At 60.9% G+C, this 26,842-nt stretch overlaps 4 protein-coding genes across 7 annotated transcripts in view; all 4 read left to right on the top strand.

Moving 5' to 3' along the window:
• Positions 1–1,109: 1,109 nt before the first annotated feature.
• PRSS56 (serine protease 56) lies at positions 1,110–6,273 on the top strand. The gene is made up of 13 exons (XM_047085602.1): positions 1,110–1,209; positions 1,832–1,939; positions 2,330–2,374; positions 2,490–2,679; positions 3,064–3,163; positions 3,252–3,411; positions 3,713–3,855; positions 4,093–4,255; positions 4,443–4,619; positions 4,706–4,870; positions 4,952–5,014; positions 5,381–5,487; positions 5,861–6,273. The coding sequence occupies exons 1-13, from the start codon at positions 1,110–1,112 to the stop codon at positions 6,074–6,076; spliced, it is 1,737 nt and encodes a 578-aa protein (XP_046941558.1). The 3' UTR covers positions 6,077–6,273.
• A 568-nt stretch (positions 6,274–6,841) lies between these two features.
• Positions 6,842–14,166, top strand: CHRND (cholinergic receptor nicotinic delta subunit). The gene is made up of 12 exons (XM_047085400.1): positions 6,842–6,893; positions 7,157–7,302; positions 7,741–7,785; positions 8,287–8,396; positions 8,503–8,658; positions 8,858–8,967; positions 9,875–10,075; positions 11,254–11,365; positions 11,491–11,605; positions 12,890–13,094; positions 13,186–13,304; positions 13,984–14,166. The coding sequence occupies exons 1-12, from the start codon at positions 6,842–6,844 to the stop codon at positions 14,164–14,166; spliced, it is 1,554 nt and encodes a 517-aa protein (XP_046941356.1).
• Positions 14,167–19,229: 5,063 nt separating this feature from the next.
• On the top strand, positions 19,230–24,635 carry CHRNG (cholinergic receptor nicotinic gamma subunit). The gene is made up of 12 exons (XM_047085741.1): positions 19,230–19,284; positions 19,487–19,626; positions 19,888–19,932; positions 20,094–20,203; positions 20,666–20,821; positions 21,624–21,721; positions 22,048–22,248; positions 22,429–22,543; positions 22,756–22,870; positions 23,621–23,837; positions 24,054–24,187; positions 24,462–24,635. The coding sequence occupies exons 1-12, from the start codon at positions 19,230–19,232 to the stop codon at positions 24,633–24,635; spliced, it is 1,560 nt and encodes a 519-aa protein (XP_046941697.1).
• A 1,882-nt stretch (positions 24,636–26,517) lies between these two features.
• Positions 26,518–26,842, top strand: part of EIF4E2 (eukaryotic translation initiation factor 4E family member 2) — a 30,072-nt gene continuing 29,747 nt past the window's right edge. For all 4 annotated transcript variants that reach the window (XM_047083161.1, XM_047083160.1, XM_047083158.1 and 1 more), the window contains exon 1: positions 26,518–26,600. In XM_047083161.1, coding sequence (XP_046939117.1) covers positions 26,581–26,600 — 20 coding nt within the window. In that variant the 5' untranslated portion in view covers positions 26,518–26,580. The remainder of the gene's footprint in view (positions 26,601–26,842) is intronic.

Raw genomic sequence — 26,842 nt, 5'->3', positions numbered from 1 at the left:
TGGGAAGGCACCAGGCCTGCCAAAGTCACCCTGGGTCACCGGCATGAATTGGGGTGCCAAGATCCTTTTTCTGGGCCCCAGGACATTCTGTGGGGGCAGAAGGGCACCTCCTCTCTGCCCCAGGTGGGAGCTTGGTCCCAGGAGAGCTGCTCGTTTGTGGCCCTTCCCGTGAGACTCCAGAAGATTCCCTCCGGCCAGATCAGGGTCATAGCAACTGAGAACAATGCTGGACGGGCCGAGCGAGCACTGCGTAGGGGCAGGGGGTCTGGGAGAGCGTCAGAAGCTGCTGGGGCCGGTCCTACCCAAACTGGGCCACTGGTGGGGCCTTTCATGTCTGCCTTCCTCTCGGGGCCTGCCTTTGCCTCTTCCCACCCCACCACCCCCAGTGCGGCAATTACGGCGCTAATTAGGGCGCTTTGATCATCTTTAGAAATGGCTACATCGGGGAGAGACGCTGCCAAGCAATTAGGGGCACAGGGGCTGGGAGCTCGGGCACCTCCTCAGGGGGTGGGGCTGCCGAGGACCCTCACACACCCCCTGCCCTCCTCCCTCCAGGAGCGTGTGCCCCCAGCACAGTCCTAAACTCCTCAGGGAATAGAGGCAGATGGGACTCCCCCCGCCATCAGAGCCTCGGAGACAGGGCCAGCCCCTGCCCACCAGCCCCCCTCTGCCTGGCCCCCAGCCCAACTGTCAGCTCTTCTGGCCTGTCCGGGCCCCTTTGATGGAGCCGCAGAAACAAGGGTTCCTTTGACAGAAGGGGGGCCTCAGAGCTGGGACCGTGGGACTTCAAAGGTGAGGGTCGAGCCCCCATCCCGATCCCTCCCCCAGCCCTGGCCCCCCTCCCGAGTACCCCCCCAGCCTGTCCTCTATATAGCCCCCCAAGCCCCAGTCCCCTGTGGGCTCCCGGGAGTTAAGGGCCAGGTGAGGGACCGACTGAGGGAAGCGGGTGATTTTGATGTACGAGAACAGAGTCGGATGATTTGAGGGACACGAATTCAGGGCCCAGGGACAGAAAGGCAGTGGGAGGCAGACACCCAAGGATAAGCACCTGGAGGGCAGACTCCGAGGGGGAAAGAGGACGGGGTCGCTCGCCCTGGCTGTTGGTCACCATGCTGCTGCCTGTGTTGCTGCTGCTGCTGCCCTTCCCAGACCTACCGTCTGTCGCTGGGCACCCACTGTACATGCGCCTGCCCCCCAGCACCCTGCAAGGTGAGCCCGGGCCGCTCTGAGGGGGCGGCAGAGGTGGGAGGAGCTCAGAGGAAGTGGGGTGGGGCTGGCGAGCATGACCTTGCCACCCCCACTCATTGAGGCCTTTGGCCCCCTCCGCCCACCCTGCAGGGAGAAGGGGCCAGAAACGGAGGCACGGGTGGGAGAGGGAGGGGGAGGACCAGGGTGCACAGGGAAGGGGACCTGGCAGCCACTGCCAAGGGGTATGCTTTGGGGAAGGTTCCGGGTTTAGCAGGAGGAAGGGGTCCAGGCGGGCAGCTCCTTGGCTATCTGGGCCCAAAGGTAGGCAACTCGGTGACAGTTATTTTGTCCGGAAGCCTGAGTTTTGTGATGTCTCTACCTTTGAGGTGCTGTTCTTCCTTCAAGATGTTTAAGGCAAGTCCCTCTTTAAAGATTCCAGCCCAGCTCAGGCCAAGTGGGTTGAGAATCTGGGACCATCTGCTCCGAGCGCTGGGCCCTCAGGCCCCTGGGGCTCTCTCTCCTCCCCATTCTGCCCGGTGCTCCTGGAGCCTGACCTGCTTCCCCCTGTCTCCCAAGGCAGGCTCAGGGCTGGAGCCTGAGGTCCTTCCCCAGCCATGCATGATTGTACCCTCTGTCCCAGCAGCTCTGTCAGCCCAGGGGACGAAAGCGCTGCAGGCTGCCCAGAGGAGCGCCCAGTGGGCAGTAAATCGAGTGGCAATGGAGATCCAGCACAGACTCCACGAGTGCAGAGGCTGTGCCAACCACACGGTCCCGTGCCCGGGTGAGCTCGCACTGACTACCTGCGTCCGTTCTCCTGTCCACCCCATCCCTTCCCTCCAGACTTGACTCCCTCTCGGAGACAGAAACTAGGTGGGGCTACAACAGAGATGATGCTTAAGAAGGTCTCTCCAAGAGGCAGGAGCATGCCAGGCATGGGGCACAGCGCGTGCCAAGGCAGGAGGGCAGGGACAGTGAGAAGTTTATGGCCGCTGAAATGGACCCTGACTGCTGGGGGTGGGGGGGGGGGGCGGTGGAGTAACAGAAGGGGAGCGGCAGCGCGCAGGGAGAGGGCCCAGGCTCTGCCGGGGGTGCGGGAAGGTGGGAGGGTAGCAGTGAGGCTCAAAGGTCTGTGTCTCAGCAGGACCTGGGCGTCCTAGGCCACAAGCGCAGGATCCAGCCGCCCCAGGTAAGGCTAAAGGGCTCGAGGGGGTTAGGGATGAGGGCAGGGTGAACCCTGGAGGGGCCTCAAGGGTCAGGGCGGCAAGGACTTGTCCCTTGTGACTCCGATGCCACCTTTCTAGGGCCGTGTGGCGAGCGGCGCCCGAGCACTGTCAACGTGACGCGTGCCCACGGCCGCATTGTCGGAGGTAGCGCTGCGCCCCCGGGGGCCTGGCCCTGGCTGGTGAGGCTGCAAGTCGGGGGGCAGCCTCTGTGCGGCGGCGTCCTGGTGGCGGCGTCCTGGGTACTCACCGCGGCGCACTGCTTCGCGGGGTACGTTGGGCCCCGGGCCCCTGACCAGCCCAGATCCCTAACGCTTGGTCCAATGCTTCCTTCCGGGGTCGTCGGGCGGGCGACACATGCGAGGGCCGGTCTCTGCTGCCCCCTGGCGGCGGCCACCGCCCTGCCCAGCTCCGGGGCCTCGAGGCGCCCACGCCGCCCAGCCCGGGAGCCGCTATCAGGGGACCACCCGCCCGGCTCGGGGGGCCTCCTGGGGACCGCCGCCTGGCCCTGGCCCACCCTCCCTGCCCCGCGAGTAACAGCGGAGAAAGAACCCGGCGTGCGGGCTTGCTGGGTGGTGCCTGTGGGCGGAGGGCAGGGTCTCCAAGGGACCCGCTGCACCCCTGTCCTGCGTATCACCCGCCGCTCTCCCCGCAGCGCCCAGAACGAGCTTCTGTGGACGGTGACGCTGGCCGAGGGCCCCCGGGGGGAGCAAGCGGAGGAGGTGCCGGTGAACCGCATCTTGCCCCACCCCAAGGTGAGAGGACAGTTCCCAGGCTCTCGGAGTCGGGAACGGCACCCCCACCCCACGCTTCATTGATATTGCGCCGACACCCCCTCCGCAGTTTGACCCGCGGACCTTCCACAACGACCTGGCCCTCGTGCAGCTGTGGACGCCGGTGAGCTGGGCAGGGGCCGTGCGCCCTGTGTGCCTGCCCCAGGGGCCCCGGGAGCCCCCAGCCGGCACGGCTTGCGCCATCGCGGGCTGGGGGGCCCTCTTCGAAGGTATGGAGCAGGCCCGGGCCTGGGTGAGGCGCGAGTGTGAGTGGGAAGAATGGGGTGCTGGGGTGATGGAGTTTGGGAAGGCCGGGGGTGTAGCGAATCTGACTTCCTTGCTTCGCAAAATGCTGCCTGGTCTTGCAGGGGGGTAGGAATCAAGGAGGGCAGGGCGGGGGGGGGGGCAGGGCGGGGGGGGCCCCCCGGAAGCGACACTGGGCCCCCCCCCGGAAGCGACACTGGGCCCCCCCCCCCCGGAAGCGACACTCCTGCGCTGAAGGCCTGAGCCCCCTCCACCATTTCCCTGTAGACGGGCCTGAGGCTGAGGCGGTCAGGGAGGCCCGAGTGCCCCTGCTCAGTGCTGACACCTGCAAAAGGGCCTTGGGGCCCGAGCTGCACCCCAGCAGCATGCTCTGTGCCGGCTACCTGGCCGGGGGCATCGACTCATGCCAGGTATGAGCCCTGATTGACTGGAGGGTGCCGGAGGGTCCTGGTTCCCCAGGGAAAGAACAGCCTCTTTCCTTCCACAGTCAGGCTGTCATTCAACTTGTCTGAGCCTCTATGTTCTCATTGCTAACATGGGTACAAGAAGTCACCCCAGGAGAATTCAAAGCTGCCTGCCAAGTGTAAAGCTGGCATAGGAGGGGGCAGGTCAATGTAGTACCCTCTCTTTTGACTCGGGTCCCGCAGGGTGACTCCGGAGGCCCCCTGACATGTTCTGAGCCTGGCCCCCGCCCCAAGGAGGTCCTGTACGGGGTCACCTCCTGGGGGGACGGATGCGGAGAGCCAGGGAAGCCCGGAGTCTACACTCGAGTGGCCGTGTTCAAGGACTGGCTCCAGGAGCAGATGAGCGGTGAGCGCCCCATTCCTATTCCCCCCTCCCCGAAGTGTCCCGCTAACAGACCTGGAACAAGCCCATCTTCACCCCGCCCGCCCCCCAGCCCTTTAGGGCGTCAAGAAAGCCTGTCTCCCTTCAGGGGAGGGCTGCGGACGCTAGGCCCCAAAGCCAGGGCTGAGATGGTCCCCGTCGACCCCTGTAGCAATCCCCTCCAGCCGGGAACCCAGCTGCCGGGAGCTTCTGGCCTGGGACCCGCCCGCGGAGCCGCAGGCAGACGCCGCCCCGCCGTGCGCCTTCTACTCCCGCCTGTGCTCCGGGCCCGCGGTCGCCTGTGCGCGTCTGGCGCAACAGCAGTGCCTGCAGCGCCGGAGGCGATGCGGTCAGTCCAGCTCCCAGGGCCGGGCCGGGAGGGCAGGGGACCTGGCCCACGTCTGACCTCCGCCCGGACGCTTGTCCTGCCCGCAGAGCTGCGCTCGCTGGCGCACACCCTCCTGGACCTGCTGCGGGGCGCTCAGGACCTGCTCGGCCCGAGCCCAGGGATGCGGCGTCTGGCCCCAGCCCTGGCTCGCTCCGCTCTGTCGCTCCTAGAGCCTCCCAGGCACCCTGCCCGCGAGCAGCGGCTACACCCAGGTACCCCGTGCCTTCATATTCCGGCCCCCGCACGCCGACTCCGCGCGGCGGAGGCGATCCCCTAACCCCGCGTCTCCCCAGGATCGCGGGCTGCAGGCGCTCGGTTCCCGAAGCGGAGACCAGAGCAGCGCAAGGAAGGGAACGGTAAGGGCGCCCCCTGCCGGCCTTTGCAGGGAGAGTAGCAGGCCAAGGGCGGCCAACCCTGCGAGGATTCTCCCAAGGTCCGCTCTGGGAAGAGGTTACCCACCCATGGGGCAACCAGCAGACTAGCTCTCCCCACCCGACCCCTCCCCCTGCAGCAGGGAGGATGACTCTTTGGGGGCACTTGTGGCTTTGGGCCGCCCTCAGGGTCAGCAGAGACCATTTGCTGAACCTCAGTTTCCCCGTGTGTAGCATGAGAAGAAATCTGCCCACTGGGAGGCCATTCTGGGGTCCTGGTGGGAATCCCTCTCCCAGCTCCTTGCTGGTGTCAGTTTTCTGTTATTCCCGGGACCTCTCCTCTTCCTTCAGGCTGCCCTGGGTTGGAGACGCTGCAACAGAAGTTGGCCACCCTTCAAGGCACCCATGCCTGGATCCTACAGGTCCCATCAGAGCACTTGGCCATGGACTTCCATGAGGTAGGTCCTCAGGCTTCCCACATTCGCTCACAGTGGCCTCAGAAGCCGACCTGGGTCAGCCCTAGTAGGCAGGGGGGACAGAAAGGGCACCCTCCACAGCAGGAGGGAGGACCTGCCAGCAGCTTGCAGTGGAGGCAGGGGTGTCTTGGGAGAAAAGGGTGGGGAGGGCAGCTGTGTGTAAGCTGGGTGCTAGGTGGGGTGGATGGGAACTTGTGAGGGAAAGGCGTGAGTGGAAGGGTGCGTGGGGGTGTCCAAGTGAGCAGAAGTGTGCAGGATCGGGGGCTATGGAGGGGAGTGGATCTGGGTGAGAGTTTCTGGGGGCCACGAGGGGGGAGACCCAGTGAGGTTGTGAGCCCCGATTCTCCTTCTGCAGGTCCTGGCAGATCTGGGCTCCAAGACACTGACCGGCCTCTTCCGAGCCTGGGTGCGGGCAGGCTTGGGGGGCCAGCATGTGGTCTTTGGTGGCCTGGTGGGCCTGGAGCCAGCCACGATGGCCCGCAGCCTTCCCCGGTTGCTGGTGCAGGCCCTGCAGGCCTTCCGCTTGGCCGCCCTGGCAGAGGCAGAGGGACCCCAGATGGGTGCAAGGTAGAGTGGGGGGCACCACCCACCGAGCCCTCAGATTCCTTCGGCCCGGGGGCCGTGAACCACATCTGGACCCCTAACCCCCCCGTCAGGACCTACTGCTCCCAGGGGCTCCTATGATGACAAACTGTCACGGCCACAGTTGGCTGGGTGTGGGGTGCGGGGGACCTGGGTCCGTGTGTCTTCCCAGATGTGCCATCGGAAAATCACAGCTGCTTCAATAAACATTATTTATGATCTACACAGATGACTCTGGAGCTTTCTTGGGAACTGGATGGGTGGACGTTAGACAGGGCCAGACAGGGCCCTGCCTCCAGAAGCAGTTGGCGGAGGTCACAAAGACACTGGAGAGAGGCTGCTAAGCCCCCAGCTCAGCATACTGTCTGCCCCCCCCCAAGAAACAGCCACAGCTGAGTGTCACCACTCCCCTAGGCATGACCTAGGCATGACTGACCAGCACTGCCCCCAGTGTCCAGGGCCCCTCCCCAGCCCCCAGCCCTACCGCTAATTGCAGAGAATTCCAGCCTGGGATCTGTGCCTCATGTCCTTGGGCTCCCGCCCAGCAGCCAGTCCTTGTCCCCACCCCCTTGTCACCTGCCTTGGATTTTCTACCCAGCAGTCATGCCCAGAGGTGTCAGGTTGCGTTTCCGGCCGCCTCTTCCCTTCACACTCCCCCCCTCCCAACCCAGCACCTGTCCCCTCTCCTACCCACCCACATTCCCCAGCCCTGTAGACTGGAGGGGCCACCACAAGACCTAGTCAGAGGGACAGGATGGAGGGGCCGGTGTTAACGCTGGGGCTGCTGGCTGCCCTGGTCGTGTGTGGTAAGAGTGGGCATCACCCTGCCCTGAAGGGTCCCTCAGGACTTGCACCCAGGGTCCCTGCTGCATGGTCCCCTCCTACTCCTCCCCTGCATCAGGCCCAGCTCCCACCTCAACTCTGGAGGGGGTTGACCGCCAGGACCCCTTCCTGGGGAGTGGTTGGATCCCCCCAGCTCAGCCCAGCCCCGCGGCCTGGCAGGATTTCACGGCAGCCCCTTCCCGGTCCCCCCTCCCAGCACCCCATCCCTCTTCCTGTCCCTCCCCAGGCAGCTGGGGCCTGAACGAGGAGGAGCGGCTGATTCGGCACCTGTTTGAAGAGAAGGGCTACAACAAGGAGCTCCGGCCTGTGGCTCACAAAGATGAGAGCGTGGAGGTCTCGCTGGCCCTCACACTCTCCAATCTCATCTCTCTGGTGAGAGGCCCCTCTGTGGCTGGGCTGGGGACCCGAGGGCGGGGACAGCTTCCTGGAGGCCTGGCTGTCTCCTGGACTGGGATGGCCACGGAGGAAGCTCAAGGTCCCAGCCTGGCCTGTGGTAGCTCCTCTCCCGGGGAAGCATGCTCCGGCGTTCTCCAGGTTCACTGCTGCCCACAGGCCTCGAGCCGATGCCCCTTCCCCTCCAGCTTCAGCTCTGGGGTGTGCCCCATATCAGACCCATGACACACTTCAGGGGTGTCCCCTCCCTGCTCCTTGGTCTGCCCAGCTCCTCCTGACTGTGCGTGCTTGGGCCAGGAGTCTGGTCAGGCCAATTGCCGTGGTTTCCTCCGGGGGGCGGCAGGAAGTAGCTGCCTGGTGAATGTGTGCAGGTGAGCAGTGCGGGCCCTAGGGGACAGTGCTCTTGTGTGATTACAGAAAGAAGTTGAGGAGACCCTCACCACTAACGTGTGGATCGAGCACGTAAGGAGACTACCCCACTCACAGCCGGGGGGTGAGGGTGTAGGGCCCGTGCTTCCTTCTGCTTAGGGATCTCCAGGAGGGGATCCTCCTGGCCTCCAGCAGGAGCTGGCTCCTACCCACAGGCCCAGCTGCCCTTCCCACCACCTCGTACAGCCACAAGCTCAGATGGAGACTTCCGGTGGATTGGGATTCTTTACCTATGGGAAGGTTGTCACGGTATTCTGATTTTATTAGAAAACACTCTTCTGCCGTCCATCAGAAGTTCATAATATAGACGTAAGTCTTCTGTGTCCACAATGAAATATGCTCCCTTTGTTGTGCAGTGTACGTTCTACACAGCTGTCCGTGACGGACCTGAGTCCTAACTCTGCCCCCACCTCCCCCAAACTTCTTTTGTCACAGTTCCCAGACCCTGTCCAGTGTTCCCCCAGGGAAGTGAGGAGAGCAGGGGGAGCCTGGACAACAGCAGAGCCGACTGCTGACATACCTTTCGGGTTCCAGGGCTGGACGGACCCCCGGCTGCAGTGGGATGCTGAAGAATTTGGAAATATCAGTGTCCTGCGCCTGCCCCCTGACATGCTGTGGCTCCCAGAGATTGTGCTGGAGAACAAGTTGAGCCACAACCCTCCCTGGCATCCCCTCGACCCTCCGCCTCCCCCAACTCTGCCAGCTCCCAGCTGGCTGGCATTCATGGTGGCCTCTGTCCTTGTCCCTCAGCAACGACGGCTCCTTCCAGATTTCCTACGCCTGCAACGTGCTCGTCTACCCTTCGGGCTACGTGTACTGGCTGCCGCCCGCCATCTTCCGCTCCTCTTGCCCCATCTCCGTCACCTACTTCCCCTTCGACTGGCAGAACTGCTCCCTCAAGTTCAGGTGCACCCACTTCTCCAGGCAGCCCTCACCCCCTTCTGCCAGGGGCTGAGAGAGGTGCTCAAGGCACCCTCAGTCCTGATTAGAGCTCCCCCAGACCCACAAGGGCGCCTCTGACCGTGAACCTCCTGTACTGGCCTTTCCGCCCTCAGTGGCCGCAGCCAGTGGCTGAGGACCACCCTCTCCCCGCTGCCCTCCCCAGTTCACTCAAGTACACGGCCAAGGAGATCACCCTGAGTCTGAAGCAGGAGGAGGAAGAGGGCCGCTCCTATCCCGTGGAGTGGATCATCATCGACCCCGAGGGTTTCACAGGTGCTGAGAGTAGCAGCTGGTGGGTGGGCAGGCCCCTCAGACGCACACCCGTGGGTACGGTCACACCAACGCCTCCCCGCCAGAGATGCACGTGGGCACACACGTGTACACCTGGAACGTGGACATACAGGCACACTGACGGGCGGGGAGACCCAGATGCGCAGACACATACCGACCCACAGAGAAACACACGCAGACGTACTTAGCGACGCAAATCTAGCACATTGAAAGGAAAGAAATCCCCAGGAGGGGATTGTGTCCCAAAGGCAGAGACAGACACTGGCCCCACCCTTCCTCTGCCCGGGCCAGAAGACCCTCCTGGGTCTGGACAGGGTCCCTAGGGATGGATGTAACTGACAAATGAGGGGGGTAGTTAGTCTTCTGTTCCCAGGAAGCCCAGAGGCGTGGTTGCGGCTTTAGCCACCGATCCTAATGTTGTGTATGCTGCCCCCCGCCAACGCCCCACGCTCCTATCTATGACCGGGCTCAGGTCTTCTATGGGGCCCCCACCACACACCCCTGTTCATCAGAGAAAACCTATGTCACACAGGTCCCGAGGCGGCTACATCACCAGGGTTTGGGGGCGGGGGCATTGGTCTTACTCTCACCACGTCATTATCTCTAAGACTCCTTGTTTGAACCACACACAGCCTCAGCTTCTATATTTTCAAAACAAAAAAAACCCACACTCCCAAGGCAGAATTTCCCCCTTGCAGATTGAAACCTCCTTCCCAAGCCCCAGGGAAAGACGCCCACCATCAGAACCTAAACCCTCCTCTGCGCACGCCCCCGGGCTGGCTCACTCCACCCAGCCCCCCCACCCCACCCCCCCCCGTCCTTCCCCGCCGCCCCCCCAACCCGTCCCCTTGCCTGGCCTGACACCGAGGTGTCCTCCTGCCCTCCTCAGAGAACGGGGAGTGGGAGATAGTGCACCGGCCAGCCAGGATCAACGTGGACCCCGGTGTCCCGCTGGACAGTCCCGGCCACCAGGACGTCACCTTCTACCTCATCATCCGCCGCAAGCCCCTCTTCTACATCATCAACATCCTGGTGCCCTGCGTGCTCATCTCCTTCATGATCAACCTGGTCTTCTACCTGCCGGCTGACAGTGAGCCTGAGCCTGCCCCAGCCCCTCCCTGTCCCCGAGGGCATCTGCGCATGGGCCTCCCCAGCCCCCCCGTCACCTCCTCCAGGAGCCACAATGGGGTCACCACTCCCGGGGCTCCCTGCCCAGGGTCCAGGCATGGGGGGGGGCGGGTGGCCAGCCAAGGGGAGGGTTTTGTGACCCTGTCCGATATCCCCAAATGGACAGTCCCCCTTGGACCCTGCTTCTGCTGCTCACAGCAGGCCTCCCCAGGACCCTAGGGAGAACCCCTAGACCATCTCTCTGAACAGAAACAGGTCTGTCCTGGCCACCACGTGTGACCATGGGCCTGACACACAGAAGGCCATCCACTTTGAATGAGTGGGCGGAAAACGGGATCTCCAGGAAGCCAGGCATGGAAGCGTGCAATCTACGCTCACCTGGTTCTAGAAGGACATGTGTAATCTTCGCTTGCTTGGTTTCGGAATCGTTTCAAATGCTTACTGTAAGCAAGGCACAGTGAGCTCCAGGGACAAACTCAATCTAGCCTCTGCTGCTGGCAGAGACCGTAGAAGCCACAGAACCAGGAGCACAGGCTGAGGGGCAGTAAAATGGGGGAAGCTTTCCTGGAAGAGGCGCTGCTTGAGCTGGAGGTGGGTTGGTGGGCACCCTGCAGATAGAGAAGGGGCCCTGGGGCAGGGCTGGAGACCTGTGACCACAGTGGCCACGGCACCACATGCTCAGGACCTCAGGTGGGAAGAGCTGGGCAGTGCCCGGCTGGGGTCTCTGAATGGAGGACTAGGAGTTAGGGTATCATTGGTGCTATGAGGATGTCCCGGAGCTTTCTGTACGGGGCGGGACACACAGATCTGTGATTTGGGGAGGGCTGCGTGGCAGGGAGCTGGCCAACAGTGATAGCCGGTGTTCGCTGAGTGCTTGCCCAGAGCCTGGCAGAGTGAGGAGCGTTTCACGCTCTCTCACTTTGTCCTCATGACATTTAGCAGTTGAGACAACTGAGGCACAGAGAGGTTAGGCTACTTGCCGAAGGTCACCCAGCCAGTAAGTGGAAGAGCTAGGTGCCCTAGCTCCAAAGCCCATGATGTCGATCAAGGTACCGTGGCATCGCAAATGGTGGTGAGGGGGCCACAGTGGGACCCGCTGGGGTCAAGACCAGAGGTACAGCTAAGTCCGGGCTCCCCCAGGTGGCGAGAAGACGTCGATGGCCATCTCGGTGCTCCTGGCCCAGTCGGTCTTCCTGCTGCTCATCTCCAAGCGGCTGCCCGCCACGTCCATGGCCATCCCCCTCATCGGCAAGTGAGTGACGGCTATGCCACGCCACGCTTCACCCACCCCGCCCTACCCCTCGCCCTCTCCCGCCCCAACACGCCCAGCACGCCTCGCCCTGCCCCGTGGGCTCCAGGCTGAGTGTGTGCCTACAGGTTCCTGCTCTTCGGCATGGTGCTGGTGACCATGGTCGTGGTGATCTGTGTCATCGTGCTCAACATCCACTTTCGCACACCCAGCACCCACGTGCTGTCTGAGGGGGTCAAGAAGGTGAGGGGCCTAGGCCAAACGCTGGAGGTTGTCTGGCCGTCCCTCTCCAGGAGAACGTGCTCACACAGGGGAGTGCCACCCAGCCGTGCAAAAGCCCCATGTGCTGCCACCCACGCGGCGTGGACGGCTCTCCTAGCACATGGGGGCTTGGAAGGAGCCGGACACTAAAGAGCACAGGCGGCACAGTTTTCTCTCCCAAAAGTTCAAGGTCAGGCAACAGCCAGCCATCAGTGATAGAAATCAGGTTGGCGATTACCCCTGGGGGTGGGTAGGAAGTGACGGCAGGAGCCACGAGGGAACCCTTGGGACGGTGTTGGGTTGATATCTCACCTGGGTGGCGTTTACGCAGTTGAATGCATCTGTAAAACTCCATCTGGCTCTACACTTAAGATTTGCTCAGTCTGCTGGATGTGTTACACCCTGATTTTTTTTTTTTAATTTTTTTTAATGTTTATTTATTTTTGAGACAGAGAGAGAGCATGAATGGGGGAGGGTCAGAGAGAGGGGGAGACACAGAATCTGAAACAGGCTCCAGGCTCTGAGCGGTCAGCACAGAGCCCGACACGGGGCTCGAACTCACAGACCATGAGATCATGACCTGAGCTGAAGTTGGACGCTTAACCGACTGAGCCACCCAGGCACCCCTACACCCTGATTTTAAAAAAAGAAGGTGAGGGGGACGCCTGAGTGGCTCAGTCAGTTGAGCGCGCCGACTTCAGCTCAGGTCATGATCTCACGGTCTGTGGGTTCGAGCCCCATGTCGGGCTCTGTGCTGACAGCTCAGAGCCTGGAGCCTGCTTTGGATTCTGTGTCTCCCTGTCTCTTGCCCCTCCCTCGCTCATGCTCCGTCTGTCTCTCAAAAATAAAATAAAAATTTTTTAATTAAAAAAAAAAAAAGGTGAGGAATGTGGGGGCAGCGTACCCAGGAGGGGGCTGTCCTTGCCTCTCAGCCAAGGCAGGGCCACTAGGTGTTGTGGGATGTGAAGGTACCTTAGCAACTTGCTTGATCTTTACCATTTGGAGAAGAGAGCTCAGCAGTCGGGGCATTTTTCTTACTTTTTTGTTGTTCATATATAATTCATTTTCAACAAATGAGTTGTGCTAGTAATGGGGAGAGTTGGAAGCAACCTAAGTGTCCATCAGCGGGGGATCGGGAGAATGGATGACAGCGTCAGACTCGGGAGTACTTTGGGGCAGCCGGGCAGAGGGTCACAGGCGCTTGGGTGTGTGAAGGTGACCCATGTCAGTCAAATACCTTTCCTGTGCCCCCCTGACCTGCCGCAGCTCTTCCTGGAGACCCTGCCCAAACTGCTACACATGTCCCGCCCAGCAGAGGATGGGCCCAGCCCGGGGGCTCTCGTCCGGAGAAGCAGTTCCCTGGGCTACATCTCCAAGGCCGAGGAGTACTTCTTGCTCAAGTCCCGAAGTGACCTCATGTTTGAGAAGCAGTCGGAGCGGCACGGGCTGGCCCGGCGCCTCACCACCGCACGTGGGTCCCCGTGTGGCCTGGGACTTCGGCCCGTCCGTGGGAGGTGGGCCGGGGCCAGGCCTCATGCCCTCCTCTGGCCTGGTATCCACAGGCCGGCCCCCAGCAGGCTCTGAGCAAGCCCAGCAGGAGCTCTTCAGTGAGCTGAAGCCAGCGGTGGATGGGGCCAACTTCATCGTCAACCACATGAGGGACCAGAACAATTACAATGAGGTGAGTAGCCACAGGCCTGCCACACATCGGGTGTATCCTGTCTTAAGGGGGCTCGGTTCCACGTGAGACACGAACCCACCTAGATGAAGGAGTTCACAGTGGGTGCAGACTCCAGGTGCCCTGGGAGGGACAGCCCCCTCCTAGAACCCCAGAGCGGCACGCTGGGCCAGGAACACAGCTCCCTTAGGGTCCCTTCTTTGGCCGGGCTGCCAACCATTTCCTGTCCCCGCTCAACCCCAAGTCTGATACTCCAGACATACTCAGACATTTCAAAGGCAGACTTAGGTGGTTGTTCAGCATCACACAACTTTTCAAACTTCTCTCTTGAGAAAGGGGCACCATTTTCCAGTTCATGTAGGGGCTAGCTGGGAGGGGTGAAGAGGGAGGAGAGGGGACGATTTACCGTCCTTAGCCCCCTGAGAGAGGCTCCAGGCACCCCCAGCTCCTCTTCAGCCCCTGGAGCCCTCCAGTGGGGTGTGGAGGGACAGACAGAGGCCTTGACTTCAGGGGGGCCTGGGCCCTGCTGGGGACACACCAGCACATCCCATCCACCGCAAGCCTGAGGCAAGCCCCGCAGGTACACCGAGGCCATGCCTCCGTCACCGGCCCCAGCTTGGGCTGTGGGTCTGTGGTTTGAGGCCCTTCCTCACCCCCACTGTCTCCGTCTCCCTGCCCCCAGGAAAAGGACTGCTGGAACCGAGTGGCCCGCACAGTGGACCGACTCTGCCTGTTCGTGGTGACGCCCATCATGGTGGTGGGCACGGCCTGGATCTTCCTGCAGGGCGCCTACAACCAGCCCCCACCTCAGCCCTTCCCCGGGGACCCCTTCTCCTACCATGAGGAAGATAAGCGCTTCGCCTAGGGTAGGCCTGCTCTGCCCTGCTGGCCCAACTCCCAGGCAGCTTCGGGTTTGGGGCGGGTGTAGTCATGTGGACAGGGATGTCTGAGAGAGGACAAGCCCTTCCTGGGAAGGCCAACTTCTGGCCCTGAGACTCGAGGCCAGCTGGTTCTGCAGGGCTGGGGCCGGAAGAGCTGGGCTTTCCTGAGATTAAGGAAGGAAGAGAGACGCCCCACTCCTCGACCACGGTCCTCTGTAGCTGAAGACAGGAGCCGCCGAGGAGGTCTGAGAGTGGACATCAGCTGGCGGTCAGGGCAGGACAATTTGGCGGGGGGGGAGGGGGCTGGCTCAGGGGCCAGGGAGGGTGCCACTCAGGCCAGCCTTTTAGGACCCCTCTGGGAGGAGTCAGAAGGCAGAGGCCACTTCTTGCCTCCCCGTCCCCCGGGTGAGGCTAGAGCAGGTGGGATCCTGTGCGTTCACTTCCCTGCTCCCTAGCCACCCTCCTCTCAACTACCCCTCAGTCTTCAGCTTCTGAAGCCCCACCTGGAGCTGAGGTGGGGACACCTCCCTCTCCAGGGCTCCTAAGGAAGGAGGCTTTCAGCAGGGGTGGGGGCACCAGAGTTGCAAAATGGCCTTCCCTAGCCCTTTCTGCCTTGGTGATGCTGTCTGGGTCCCTCAGGGAAGCCGAGGACCAGGACACTTCCACCCGGAAGTGTTGGGCTCAGCACCCACAAAGACCAGAGGTCAGCTTATCAACCTCAGGTCATATGCGCAATCCTAGAGCCCCAGAACTCAGCCCTCCCCCAAGACGTGTCCCCTCTTGGACACCTATTCTCCACCCCAAAGTAGGGCTTCCATACAATATTCGGGACCTGCGTTTACCAAAAAAGTTAGTCATCGTGTATCTGAAATTCAAACTTAACTGGGAATCCTGTCTTTTTATTTGCTAAATTTGGCAACTCTACCCCAAAAGAAGCCCCCAACAATCCTGTCCCAAGGGCCAAAGGCTGAGGCTGCAGGTGCTGGCTGGGAGACACGAGAGCCTACCTCCAAGATAGCCCCAGTGATCCCCACCTCCTGGTATCCACACCCTGTGTAGCCTCCCTCCACACTGAACAAGGCTTGGTCTGTGTGACCAACGGAACGAGGCAGAAGTGACGGTGCAGCACCTCTGAGATCAGGCTCTAAAAGACACTGTGGCACCTCCTTTGCTCCCTACCCCATCACTCTTGCTGAAAGCAACTGAAAGTTGGATCTCTCACTCTGGGGAAGCAGCTGGTATGGTGAGCAGCCCTGTGGAGAGGCCCACACGGCAAGGAACTGAGGCTCTCTGCCTGCAGCCACATGAGTGACCTTGGGAGTGGATCCTCCAGCCCAGCTGGGCCTTCAGATGAGATCACAACCCTGGTGAACATCTTGGGCACAGCCAGTTCTTGAGCCAGAACCACCCAGCTAAGCTGCTCCTGGATTCCCGACCCTCGGAAACTGTGTGGGATAGTAAATGTTTGCTGTTTTAAGAGACAACGTTTTGGGGTGCTTTGTGACACCAGCGGGGTGACCTTGGGTGAGCCACCCTCATCTATTAGCTGTTTTCTCGCCAGCAAAATGTGTGTATCATAAGTCCCGTCTGTGAGGGGCTGTGAAAACAGAATCTGCTGGTGGGCATAAAGGTACTTACACGTGTCCTACGAATGTAAGGGGTGGTTATTTAACTCATTCCTCAGTTGTGAGCCTGAGTCACAGGGGATGGGGCTGTGGTCTCCCACGTCCAAGGCTGACAGGGAGTCTGTGGGCAGACTGGAGCAAGCACAGAGGGCCCAACGAATCGTCTCCTGGATGGACACACCGAAGGTCTTCACAGATCAACCCGTCTCCCTCAGAGGGAGTTGGTGACCTCATCGGCCCAGGTATACATAAGGCGGGATTTTTTTGTCTGTCAAAGGAAATGAACAAAAGACAAACCACCTAGCGTCAAAACTGACCCTGGTTACTTCTGCCTTCCAATATGAACCGGGCACAGGTTCAAGGTACGAATCTTTAATTTTGTCCCTCTGGGTAGGGAAAGCGGCTTGGACTTACACCCATCAGATGAGCAGGAAGTCCGAGACTTCCCTGGAATCGCCCTCTACGGGACGGACCCCATCCGAGCCCCAAGAGGCCCTGACCCAGACCCCTCAGCCACTGTCCTTGCTTCTCTCTGCCACACGATGGCACTGTTGCCAACTGCCAGGTGAACCCCGGTTTCAGGTTCGGCTCAGGTGGCAGCGACCCTTCCGGAGAAACCACCCCAAATGCCACGCCCGACCAAGGGTGCCCCTTGCCCAGTTTCCCGGGGTCACAGAAGGACCCCCAATGGCACCCATTCCTCCAGCACTGCAGCCCCAGGGTGCTGTCTGCACCGGTCCCCTTTATAGGTGATATGGAAGTGATAGAGGTGATATAGCTCCTTCCTCCCCAGGAAGTCACACCCACAAGGGGCCAGCTTCCTGTGAAACCAAAGGGTGTCCCTACACAGTCTCCCCAGGCCAGCAAGGCTACTCACCCTCCTTCAAACAGTGATGAATCTGTTAGGGATGCACTGGGCTTCAAGGAACAGAAACACAAAGAACTGTGGCTCAAAGAAATAAGACTTCCTCTTTACGAGACAGTGGTTGGCTCGTTGGCTCGGCTGTCCCACAGAGCTCCCAGGGACCCCGGCTCTGTGCTCTCTGCCCCGTCCTCCCTCCTTGGCGTGTTGGCTTTGTCCTCATGTTGTCGCCCTGCTCACAAGCTCACTGCCGCAGATCCACACTTCTCATCTGTGTTCGAGGCAGGAAAGGGGCCAGACGTTCCTGACCCCTTTTATCAGGAAGAAAAAGCTCTCTCCTGGAGCCCCTTAGCCGATTTCTACAGACGTCTCGTGGGTCAAGATGTTATCACGTGGCCACCCCTTCCTCAAGGGAGACTGGGAGTTGAGCATTTCACTTTTCCAGCCTCCACAATTGAAGGTGACAAAGGGGGAGTAGCTATTAGACACAAATGATGTCTACAGAAGATTTTTCTCTTAACGTTGCCCCCCTTTAACCCCTTCAGGACAAAACCACCAGCTCCTCAGCTGACCCGCCCTCCTGAGAACACCAGAGAGACCTTACCTCTCTCCCACAGCAGAGAGAAGGTGAAAAAACAGGAGTTGAAATCTCTTCATACGTAGGGAGGCGGCATAATTCATACCAGAGGGAAGTCACGCTCCACAATCTTCCTTTTTCCTCCCCGACACTTGTAGAGAAGGGGAAAGGGAAAGTCGGAAATGTCAGAGCACCAGCCAGACCACCACTGCCTGGGGCAGAGGGTTTGGGAGGTGGTGAATAGGTGGTCCGTCACTTAGCAGGAGCCGTGACTGGTCTTGCCTAAGTGTGGTCTTGGGGGAGGGGGAGCAGAGAGGGGAAGAGGTTCTGCTCTGCAAAATGGGTGAGGGACCCGAATCTGGGGAGGACCAAAGGGCAAACTGGGGAGAAGGGGCACCTGGCTTTGTGATCTCCAGGGAAAGGGGGCTGGCTACACACCTAGATGCACATTGAGAGCAACGCTTAGGGGTGGGGCCCAGAGCAGGACTGAACACAAGGACACAAGTAGATGACCAGGGAAGGCAGGTGCCACCACCACTGTCCCCCCGACCCCAGAATCCCGGCGAGGACAGACAGGAGGGATTTGTGCCTATGGAGGCTGGGGTCTGAGCCAACCTCACACACGGATCTCCAAGGACTGAAAGTAGCAGGCTGATTTCCAATGTACTGACACATTGGAAATGTGGAGAAATGCTGGAGACCTCATTTGTTTGTGGGGGAGGAGGTAGGTGGCACTTTTCCTCCAGCCCTCAGAGGCCTCCACCACCCTGTCCCCCAGGATGCCCAAGGGTGGGTAGCACTTAGTCGAAGCTGCGTTCTTTGTCTTGCAAACTTGCTGGGAGCTCCCGACCTGTCTGCTTAGAATAGATGGTCAAACGACAGGTGGCCTGAGCCCATGGTCATGGTCACAGCCAGCAGCAGGGACCCTTGTTCCTAAACTAGCCTCAGCCCCACCCTTTCCCTGACCTCAAACTACAAAGCCGATGGAGTGTGTTTTCTGGCCCTTCTGGGTCCCCTCATCTGACTCTCCGGGGGCCGCAACCTTGATCTTGACTGCCTGCCTTACTGAACTCTGAGTCCTATGAGCCCCTCAGGCTTATCCCTGCCTCCTCGCAGTCCCCTGCGAGTCCCCCGCAGCCCACCTAGCCTTGTGCCTGCCACATGCTGGAGATTCCCTTAGTCTGTGGATAATTTAATAAATACCGAGGCCACACCGAGGAGCCCCTATTCAGGGGCTGTTCTGTTCCCAAGAGCCCCAAGCTCCAGACCCTCCTCAGCCCTCCTTCCTCCAAAGCTCACCAGGCCTGTGTCCTGTGCCTCAGAGCCTGGGAGGGCCCTGAACTGCCTGAAGTTCAAGTTATCTGAAGGACCCTGAAGAACACCCTAATTTGCATTAAGGTATCCAAGCCCGGGGGACCTAGTGCATCTCCCTCTTAGGCTTGTCCCCAGTGTTCTGGCCCATTGGAGTAACCCATGAAGATGTTAGGCTAATGGGACAGGTTCATGGTCCTCAACCATGTCATGGCTCAGGTCCAAAACGCCCCTCTAAACCTCCCCAAATCCTGACCCGCCGGAAGGAGCAAAAGGAGGGAGCCCAATTTGGGGCGCTTCTGCGCACTCTGCCTCCCTCCCACACCTGTCCGTCCAAGGCTGTGTCTCCAGTCGCCCCACCCCCCCACCCCAGATGGAAGGAACACGGGCTGGGCCAACGGAGTCAGAGAGCGGGGATGGAGGCTGAGCCATCTCTGTTGGGGCAGATGGGGCCCCTCTGTCCCCTCCCCAGCCCAGGTAACCCGAGCCTGGCATTTTGTCCATCTCGGAACAGCTGACGCTGCTGTGGTCAGACAGCTGGTGGGGCCTAGCTGGCCTGGCCAGGCTGGCTGGGGTGGGAGCATGGGCTGTTACATGAGACCCGGAGGCCACATCTCTCTACCCTGAGCCGGAGAGCTGCTGTCCCGGCCGGCACTGTAGAGCTGCGGCACCATGTATGGGGGCCAGGGGCTGCCGCTCCTCCTGCCGCTGCTGGCTGTCTGCCTGGGTGTGGACCAGGGGCTCAGGAGCCTGGGGAGGCCTGGAGTAGAGACCCAAGGCCTCAGGGGATAGAGGGTCTGGAGGGCTATTGGGACCTGCCCTGCACCTCTAGTTCCCTACCTCTCCACATCACACCCTCTTGTGACCCCCCCCCCCAACTCTTTCTGCCCCAAAGCCCCTGCACCCGGGCTCACTGCTGTCCGTTGCAGGAGCCCAGGGCCGGAACCAGGAGGAGCGTCTGCTCGCGGACCTGATGCACGACTACGACCCCCACCTGCGGCCCGCGGAGCGCGATTCGGACGTGGTCAACGTCAGCCTGAAACTCACCCTCACCAACCTCATCTCCCTGGTGAGCCACAGGCTTGTAGGACGGCAGGGGAGGCGGAGGCCCAGTGCACCTGGCCCCCGGGACCTGCTGGGGAGAGGAAGGGGCTGGCTCTAGCAGCCAGGAGGAGGAAGGACGCCACAGGGGAGAGGCTGGGGAGCCAGAAAACTCCGGTGAAGGATGCCCAAGAGGCTGGGGTCCTGTAGCGCCCAGTGGGGGTCTGCAGGGACTAACATTCAGAGACGGCAAGCAATGGGGGCTCAACCCTCTGTTCTGAACCCCCAGAATGAGCGAGAGGAGGCCCTCACCACCAATGTGTGGATAGAGATGGTAAGAGGCCCCCCTGAAGTCCTGTACCCTGGATCAGGCCCCCTCCCTGGGGTCCCAAGGCCCTCGGAGCTGCCTGTCTTCCCCCACCCCCTCCCCGCCTCTTCTGGGGAGGGGGTGACTCCGCGGAGAGCAGGGGCCTGGCAACCCCACTCGCCCTGCAGCAGTGGTGTGACTATCGCCTGCGCTGGGATCCGCAAGACTACGAAGGCCTGTGGGTGCTGAGGGTGCCGTCCACCATGGTGTGGCGGCCGGATGTCGTGCTGGAGAACAAGTGAGGAGGAGTGCGGGTAGGGGTGGGGGGACAAAATGATACGAGGGCGGGGCCCAGTAGGACAAGGGGGGCTCTGGGGAAAGGTGCAGACCGGGCCCCCTTTTCCGGGGCCAGGAAATACTGGATGCGGCAGGTGCTGCCGAGGGTAGGGCCTGGCCAGCAGACCTGACTCTCGACCTGGCTCACTCCATCTCCTCTGGGCTCGGTCGTCTGCTGGGCTGCGGCCCTCCCTCCAACATGGGGGTGAGGGCGGCTCCCATAGAAGCTGTGGTGATTAGGAGGTGGGATGATGAGGCCTGGAGGTGGGCGCGGCGGGGAGGTAGTGGACCCTGTGCCCGGGAGGGGCTGGTGTCCCCAGGCCCCATCCACGCAGGACGCGGGCAGGCCTGGGGTGTGGGACTCGGCCGAGCCGGGGCCGCGGGGGACGTGAGCCCCCAGCCCCGGGGCCTGGCCTGTGCGCAGCGTGGACGGCGTGTTCGAGGTGGCCCTCTACTGCAACGTGCTGGTGTCTCCTGACGGATGTGTCTACTGGCTGCCGCCCGCCATCTTCCGCTCCTCCTGCCCCGTCTCCGTCACCTACTTCCCCTTCGACTGGCAGAACTGCTCCCTCGTCTTCCAGTGAGGCCATTTACCGGGGGTGCGGGTGCAGACCTGGAGAGCTGCCCTAAGAGGAACCTGGCTGGGGAGGGGGGCGGACGCGAGGCTTCTCGCCAGGGGTGCGGCTCCCTCTCTCTGGGGCCTCTGTGCCCGTCTCAGGCCCAGACACCTGTAGGTGCCCACGTCCCTCCCGGCTAAGCCGCAGTCCCCTCGCTCATCCTCCTTCGCTGCCTCAGTTTCCCTGCCTGTGCCCCAAGGGAGGAGTCAATGACTGGGGTGGGTGGGCAAGAAGGCATACACCTGCCCGCGAGGTACCAGCATGCACACACGAGCGCCACCCCACATGAGACGCTACACCCCACTCCCCGTGGAGAGGTGGAGGCGCTCTCACTTTCCTCTTCCGGAAATGGGGGGAAGGAGGTCTGTGTGAGTGGGTTCCCACGCTTTAGAGAAGCAGTCTTTTCACAAGGAGACCCTCCGTAACAAACAGACCTGAGAGGTACAGACTGTGTTTTCTATGCTCTAACCATTGGCCCTTCCTGCCCTGGAGGCAGTGAAAGGGAGGAACAGAGTGGCCTTGGGCTCTTAACATCCGTGACGCGCACTGAGCTGCAGCCTCCTGGCCCTTCGACAAAAACTTCCCTGACCTCCAGGGAGCCCGGGTCCCCTTCGTGCCCCCATCTCGTGGCCAGGGCTCTGCGGAGGGCTCAGAAATTCCTAGTTGTACTTTTTGAGGCAAGACCGCCCACGGTTGCCCCCAGATGACTGTGTACGTGACCTCGTAGGTGGATCTATACGCCCTCAAGTGTGTCCCCCTTCCCAGGTCCCAGACCTACAGCACCAATGAGATCAATTTGCAGCTCAGCCAGGAAGATGGTCAGACCATAGAGTGGATTTTCATCGACCCTGAGGCCTTCACGGGTAACCTCTTCCCAGGACCCCAGCCGCACCTGACCTCCAGGGCAGGGCCAGGCTCGGTTCAGACCCCCTCCCGTGTAACTCAAGATGAAGGCTAGACTAAACCACACAAACTAGATTTTTAAAGACCCAGCAGAGTTCTGATTTCCCCATGATAACGTCTCCGGTTTTGGTGGGAGGAGGATCAGATATCCAATCTCCCTTTGCTGCTTCCATCCCTCGGTGGCACTGCTTTGGGCCCCGGCTGGCCGCCCACAGCCGGGTCACAGGGGCTGCGGGGATCTGCCCAGCCTGTGCTCCCAGTGCTCACTCTGGCCCGCTGCCCGCAGAGAACGGGGAGTGGGCCATCCGGCACCGGCCGGCCAAGATGCTGCTGGATGTGGAGGCACCCGCCGAGGAGGCGGGCCACCAGAAGGTGGTCTTCTACCTGCTCATCCAGCGCAAGCCCCTCTTCTACATCATCAACATCATCGCGCCCTGCGTGCTCATCTCCTCGGTCGCCATTCTCATCTACTTCCTTCCTGCCAAGGGTACCTGGAGCCCATGGGAGGGGAGCCACGGCCCCGGCCGGCAGCACAGGGGCTAGCTGGGAGGGCACAGAGTGGCACCACCCACGAGACCACCTGTCCCGGGGACAGGAATGGGGTGGGGGAGGAGCCCCATGGCAGGGAACTTGAGATCTGCTCTGAGGGTCTCTTGGTTATGGGCAGCGGGGGGCCAGAAGTGTACCGTCGCCATCAACGTGCTCCTGGCCCAGACCGTCTTCCTCTTCCTTGTGGCCAAGAAGGTGCCCGAGACCTCCCAGGCAGTGCCACTTATCAGCAAGTAAGGCTGGCCCTCACGCCTACCACCCCCTCCCGCCCTCCCCTTCCTGGAATCGGGGCACTACCCTTCTGCCACTCCCACCCTCCCATCCTCAATGCCAACCCCTCACCCTAAGAGATCTGGGGGAATCAGCTGCTAAGGGTGGGGTGCGTCTGGAGATGGAGTCGGTGCCAGCGGGCCAGCCCCACCTCCCGCCTACCTGACCCTGGCAGGTACCTGACCTTCCTCCTGGTGGTGACCATCCTCATTGTCGTGAATGCTGTGGTCGTGCTCAACGTGTCTTTGCGGTCCCCCCACACACACTCCATGGCCCGCAGGGTCCGAAAGGCAAGGCCCCTCTCTGCCCACTCCAGCAATCCTCCAGTCCAGTCCACTCACATGCGTCTTCCTCTCCACCCCCTTGCCCTTCCCTACTCACCTGCCACATTCAGCAACAAACCTGCCCTGTGTGCATCTTGAAGCATGTGGATTAATCCAGACGGATTAATAATAATACTGAGTGCTTGCTTTGTGGCAGGTGCATCATACATACTAACTCATTTGATCTTCATAAAACTCCTATGAGGTGGGTATTAGTGCCACCTCCGTTTTACAAATGAGGAAACTGAGACACAGCGAGGTTCATTAGCTCACCCAAGTTTGCATGGCTGGGAAGGAGAAGCAAGATTCTACCCAGGCCATCTGGCTCTACCCAGATGGCTCCAGGCCATCTGCAGCCCACCTGCAGCAGTCAGCTGGGACCCTTGTTGCAAATGCAGATTCCCAGGCCCGCCTCAGGCGTCCGGGGCTGGAACAGCAAGGGTGGGGCCAGCCTGTGGCCTCGTGCAGGCTGTGCAGCAAGTACCCTGGTGATTCGAATGTGCACACAGGTTTGGGGACCTAGGCTCAGTGCCTGGCACAGAACAGCCAAGCTGTACCAGTGTCAAGCCACTGTCCCTAAGGTGCTGCCTCTGGACCCCTGGTAGCTTGAGCCCTCCATGCCAACCTTCACTCTTTGCTCTGAAGCCCAGCCTGGCTGCCCACACGTCCAGGTCTGCCGGCTACTAAGCTAAGCGCCCCAGAACATCCTCTCTCCAGGTGTTCCTGCGGCTCTTGCCCCAGCTGTTGCGGATGCACGTTCGCCCACTGGTCCCAGTGGCTGTGCAAGGCACGGGGCGCCGGCTGCAGAATGGCTCCTCTCCGGGATGGTCAATCACAGCTGGGGAAGAGGTTGCTCTCTGCCTGCCTCGCAGTGAACTTCTCTTCCGGCAGCGGCAGCGCAACGGGCTGGTGAGGGCGGCGCTGGAGAAGCTAGGTGAGGCGGGAGGTATGACACTGGGGACACTCCAGTGCTCACTCTGGCCTGCTATCTGACGGGGAGGGCTATCTGTTGGCCAAGGCACCGGACACAGCAGATGAGTGCTGGTAAGTGTCCAGCTGGGGAGAGAGACACTAGGGTCGCTCAGGAGAGGCTACCTTCTCAGACTATTTCTTCTCCACTCGATTTCCAAACCTTACCCTCTCTCAACAGAGAAAGGCCCGGAGCCAGGGCAGAGCCGAGAGTTGTGTGGCAGCCTGAAGCAGGCCGCCCCGGCCATCCAGGCCTGTGTGGAAGCCTGCAACCTCATTGCCCTTGCCCGCCACCAGCAAAGTCACTTTGACAGTGTAAGGGGAACTGAGTACCCGGTGAGGGACTTGGACTTAAGATGGGAGCAAGATGAGTGGAGTGGCCATGGCAGGGCAGTGGGAAGGAAAAAGTGGAATGGGGACATCAGTGCCAGGGGACTATGGCAGAACACAGGTTAAGGCCTGGAAGTAGGTGAGAGGGACCCAAAGAAATGGAGAATAAGAGGCCTGCTGGCGGGCCAAGGACGGCACAGTGATCCAGGGCAGGCTTGGTGTTCCTGCCGGTCATCCCACACCTGCCTCCCGCCCTCAGGGGAGCGAGGAGTGGTTCTTGGTGGGCCGCGTGCTGGACCGTGTCTGCTTCCTGGCCATGCTCTCCCTTTTTGTCTGTGGCACTGCTGGCATCTTCCTCATGGCCCACTACAACCAGGTGCCCCCTCTTCCGTTCCCTGGAGACCCCCGCTCCTACCTGCCCTCGCCTGACTGAGCCAACCATCGGCCGCCAGCCACGTGGAGTCTGATTGGCTGTGTTCTTCAGTGGCTGAGATCATGAGCGTGCTCTTTGGGAAGTGCCCTTCATGGCCATGTGAGCCAACAGGCCCTGAGAAAAGCATGGGAAATAAAGAGACCGAGCTGGAGTCCTGGAATGGTTGAGAACGGCTGTGGGCGGGGTGTGCTGTTGGGATCAGCATCCGCGTGGCACTGGCTACCTAGTCCTGGCAATCCCCTCACTTCAGCAAAGCATTAGCAACTCCCATCATTTCTGAAGCCCCAAGGACTCTGTTTTTTACAATGTCCCCAGCTAGGCAAGGTCCCATCCCTCTAGGCCTAGGCCCCCTTTCCTTTTGACAAGTTCCCCACAGGTTCCTAAAGGAAGGAAGTCAAGAGAGATGTGAAGAGTAGCAAGCAATGTTCTCTCAAAAGAACGGCAGTAGCCCGCTCCCACTGGCATCTCCCTCCCCTGTCTTCTGGGTGCTATGAGTACCCAACACTCACCTGCACCAGGGACCTTTCCATCCATATGCATTTTTTATCATTGATCACAAAAGATTTCAGAGTTAAGAGCTCTTCACATCATCATGGACAAGCAAGTCACTACTCCCCCCATGTTTCAGATGGGCAAATTGGGGCCCAGAGTAACAGGGGCTTCTCAGAACACTGGTGGCCAAATAAAGTTTGGAGTCCAGAATTCCCAACTCAGTTTTAGACACTCCAAGGAAGATTCATTCCATGGCCTGGAAAACAGACCCCTCTTCCTTCTCTTCCCAAAGGCCAGGGCATTTGCACTGGTGTCCAAGGTTGGTTAAGACAAGGAAGAGCTAGGCAGAGAGGCTGGGAGGTAACAGGGAACTTCTGGGCTTTGCCTTCTGGAAGGAGACCCTGACCAGCCTCGCTTGGCCCCATTTAGGAAACAAGATGGCCAGCTGAGGGCTTCCTGGGAGAGAGGCAAGGCCCTGCTTTGGAGAGTACAGCTCCGGCCAGAGTTCTGATTGTGATGAAACAACTTCATCTGTAAATTTGGGTACAGATTTCAGTTCCTATCTACCCTCATCAGAGGATCAAAGGTGCAGATCAAAGTGATTCAAAAATGTGAACATGCCACATGAAGACCTGACCATGGGACATTGTTGGGGGAGGGGAGAGGACCCCAGAAATAACCTCCCCTTCTCCCAAGTACAGGGTGCCCAAGTACAGGGTGGCTGGCTTTGGTGCTCAATCACCAGCAGGTTCATTCCATCAACTCCAGTGTAGGTGCATGCTGCCCCTGTGTATTTGGAGTAGAGACTTAGATCCTGGAGGCAATTTGATGATGGTGGGCCCATCTGTGGTTCTCTTTAGCTCCTCGCACAAGTAAGCAAAATTAAAAACACTACACTTATTGAGGGTTGCTGTGTCTAGCGCCTGGCACTGATTATCCCGTCAGATCCACACGGCAACACGAAGAGGCAGGTACTGTAATACAGTATGGACAGTACAGAAGAGGAAACAGTCTCGGGGAAGTTAAAACACAGTCCAGGATGGTGCAGCCGGCACAGGGCGTGGAGTCGGGATTTGTACGAAGCAGGCGGTTCGGAGCCCGCACAGTCAGCGACGCGGCTCTGCCTCTTCCTCCCAGCCGCCGCGGGAGGGGGTCGGGGGGTCGGGACCCTCCCTCGGACGGAAACTGTTTCCTTGGAGCCGCCGGGAAGGCGGGCAGGAGGGCGACAGGAACCCAGGTAGCGCTGAGGCCCGCAGCCCGCAGGGACCGCGAAACCCCAGCCTCCGCGCAGCCGCCCAGGGCGGGCGTCCCGGGATACTTGTCCCACACGGGGCCAGCGCGCAGACGTTCCGCTGCGCCGTGCGCAGCCGGAAGTGACCGGGCCCTAAGCGGGAGGGGACCTGGCGGAGCGGAAGTCACTCCGTGAGGCAGTGGCGACGGCGGCGGTGAGAGGATGAACAACAAGTTCGACGCGTGAGTGGCGCGTGGCCGCCCCCCGGGGCCCCTTCCCCCAACCGTTCCCTGCGCCCGCCCCCACCGGGGCTGGAGGCGACAAAGCTCTCCGGCGCCGGCCTCCCTCCCGGGCTTGGGCTGCGGGCCTCCCCGGCCCAGGCGGCCAGCGGGGACGAAGAGGGGTCTGGGGAGGCGTGATGCAGGGGCCCCAGAGACTTCGGGGTCGTACGGACCGAGGGCGGACCGCGGGGTCCCGGGGAGGA

Source organism: Lynx rufus, unplaced genomic scaffold, assembly GCF_022079265.1.
Source record: "Lynx rufus isolate CCGP_SWC_20201006 ecotype Redwood Valley unplaced genomic scaffold, mLynRuf1.p SCAF_2, whole genome shotgun sequence".
Taxonomy (NCBI): Eukaryota; Metazoa; Chordata; class Mammalia; order Carnivora; family Felidae; genus Lynx; species Lynx rufus.
This window is presented reverse-complemented; position numbering and strand designations above follow the sequence as displayed.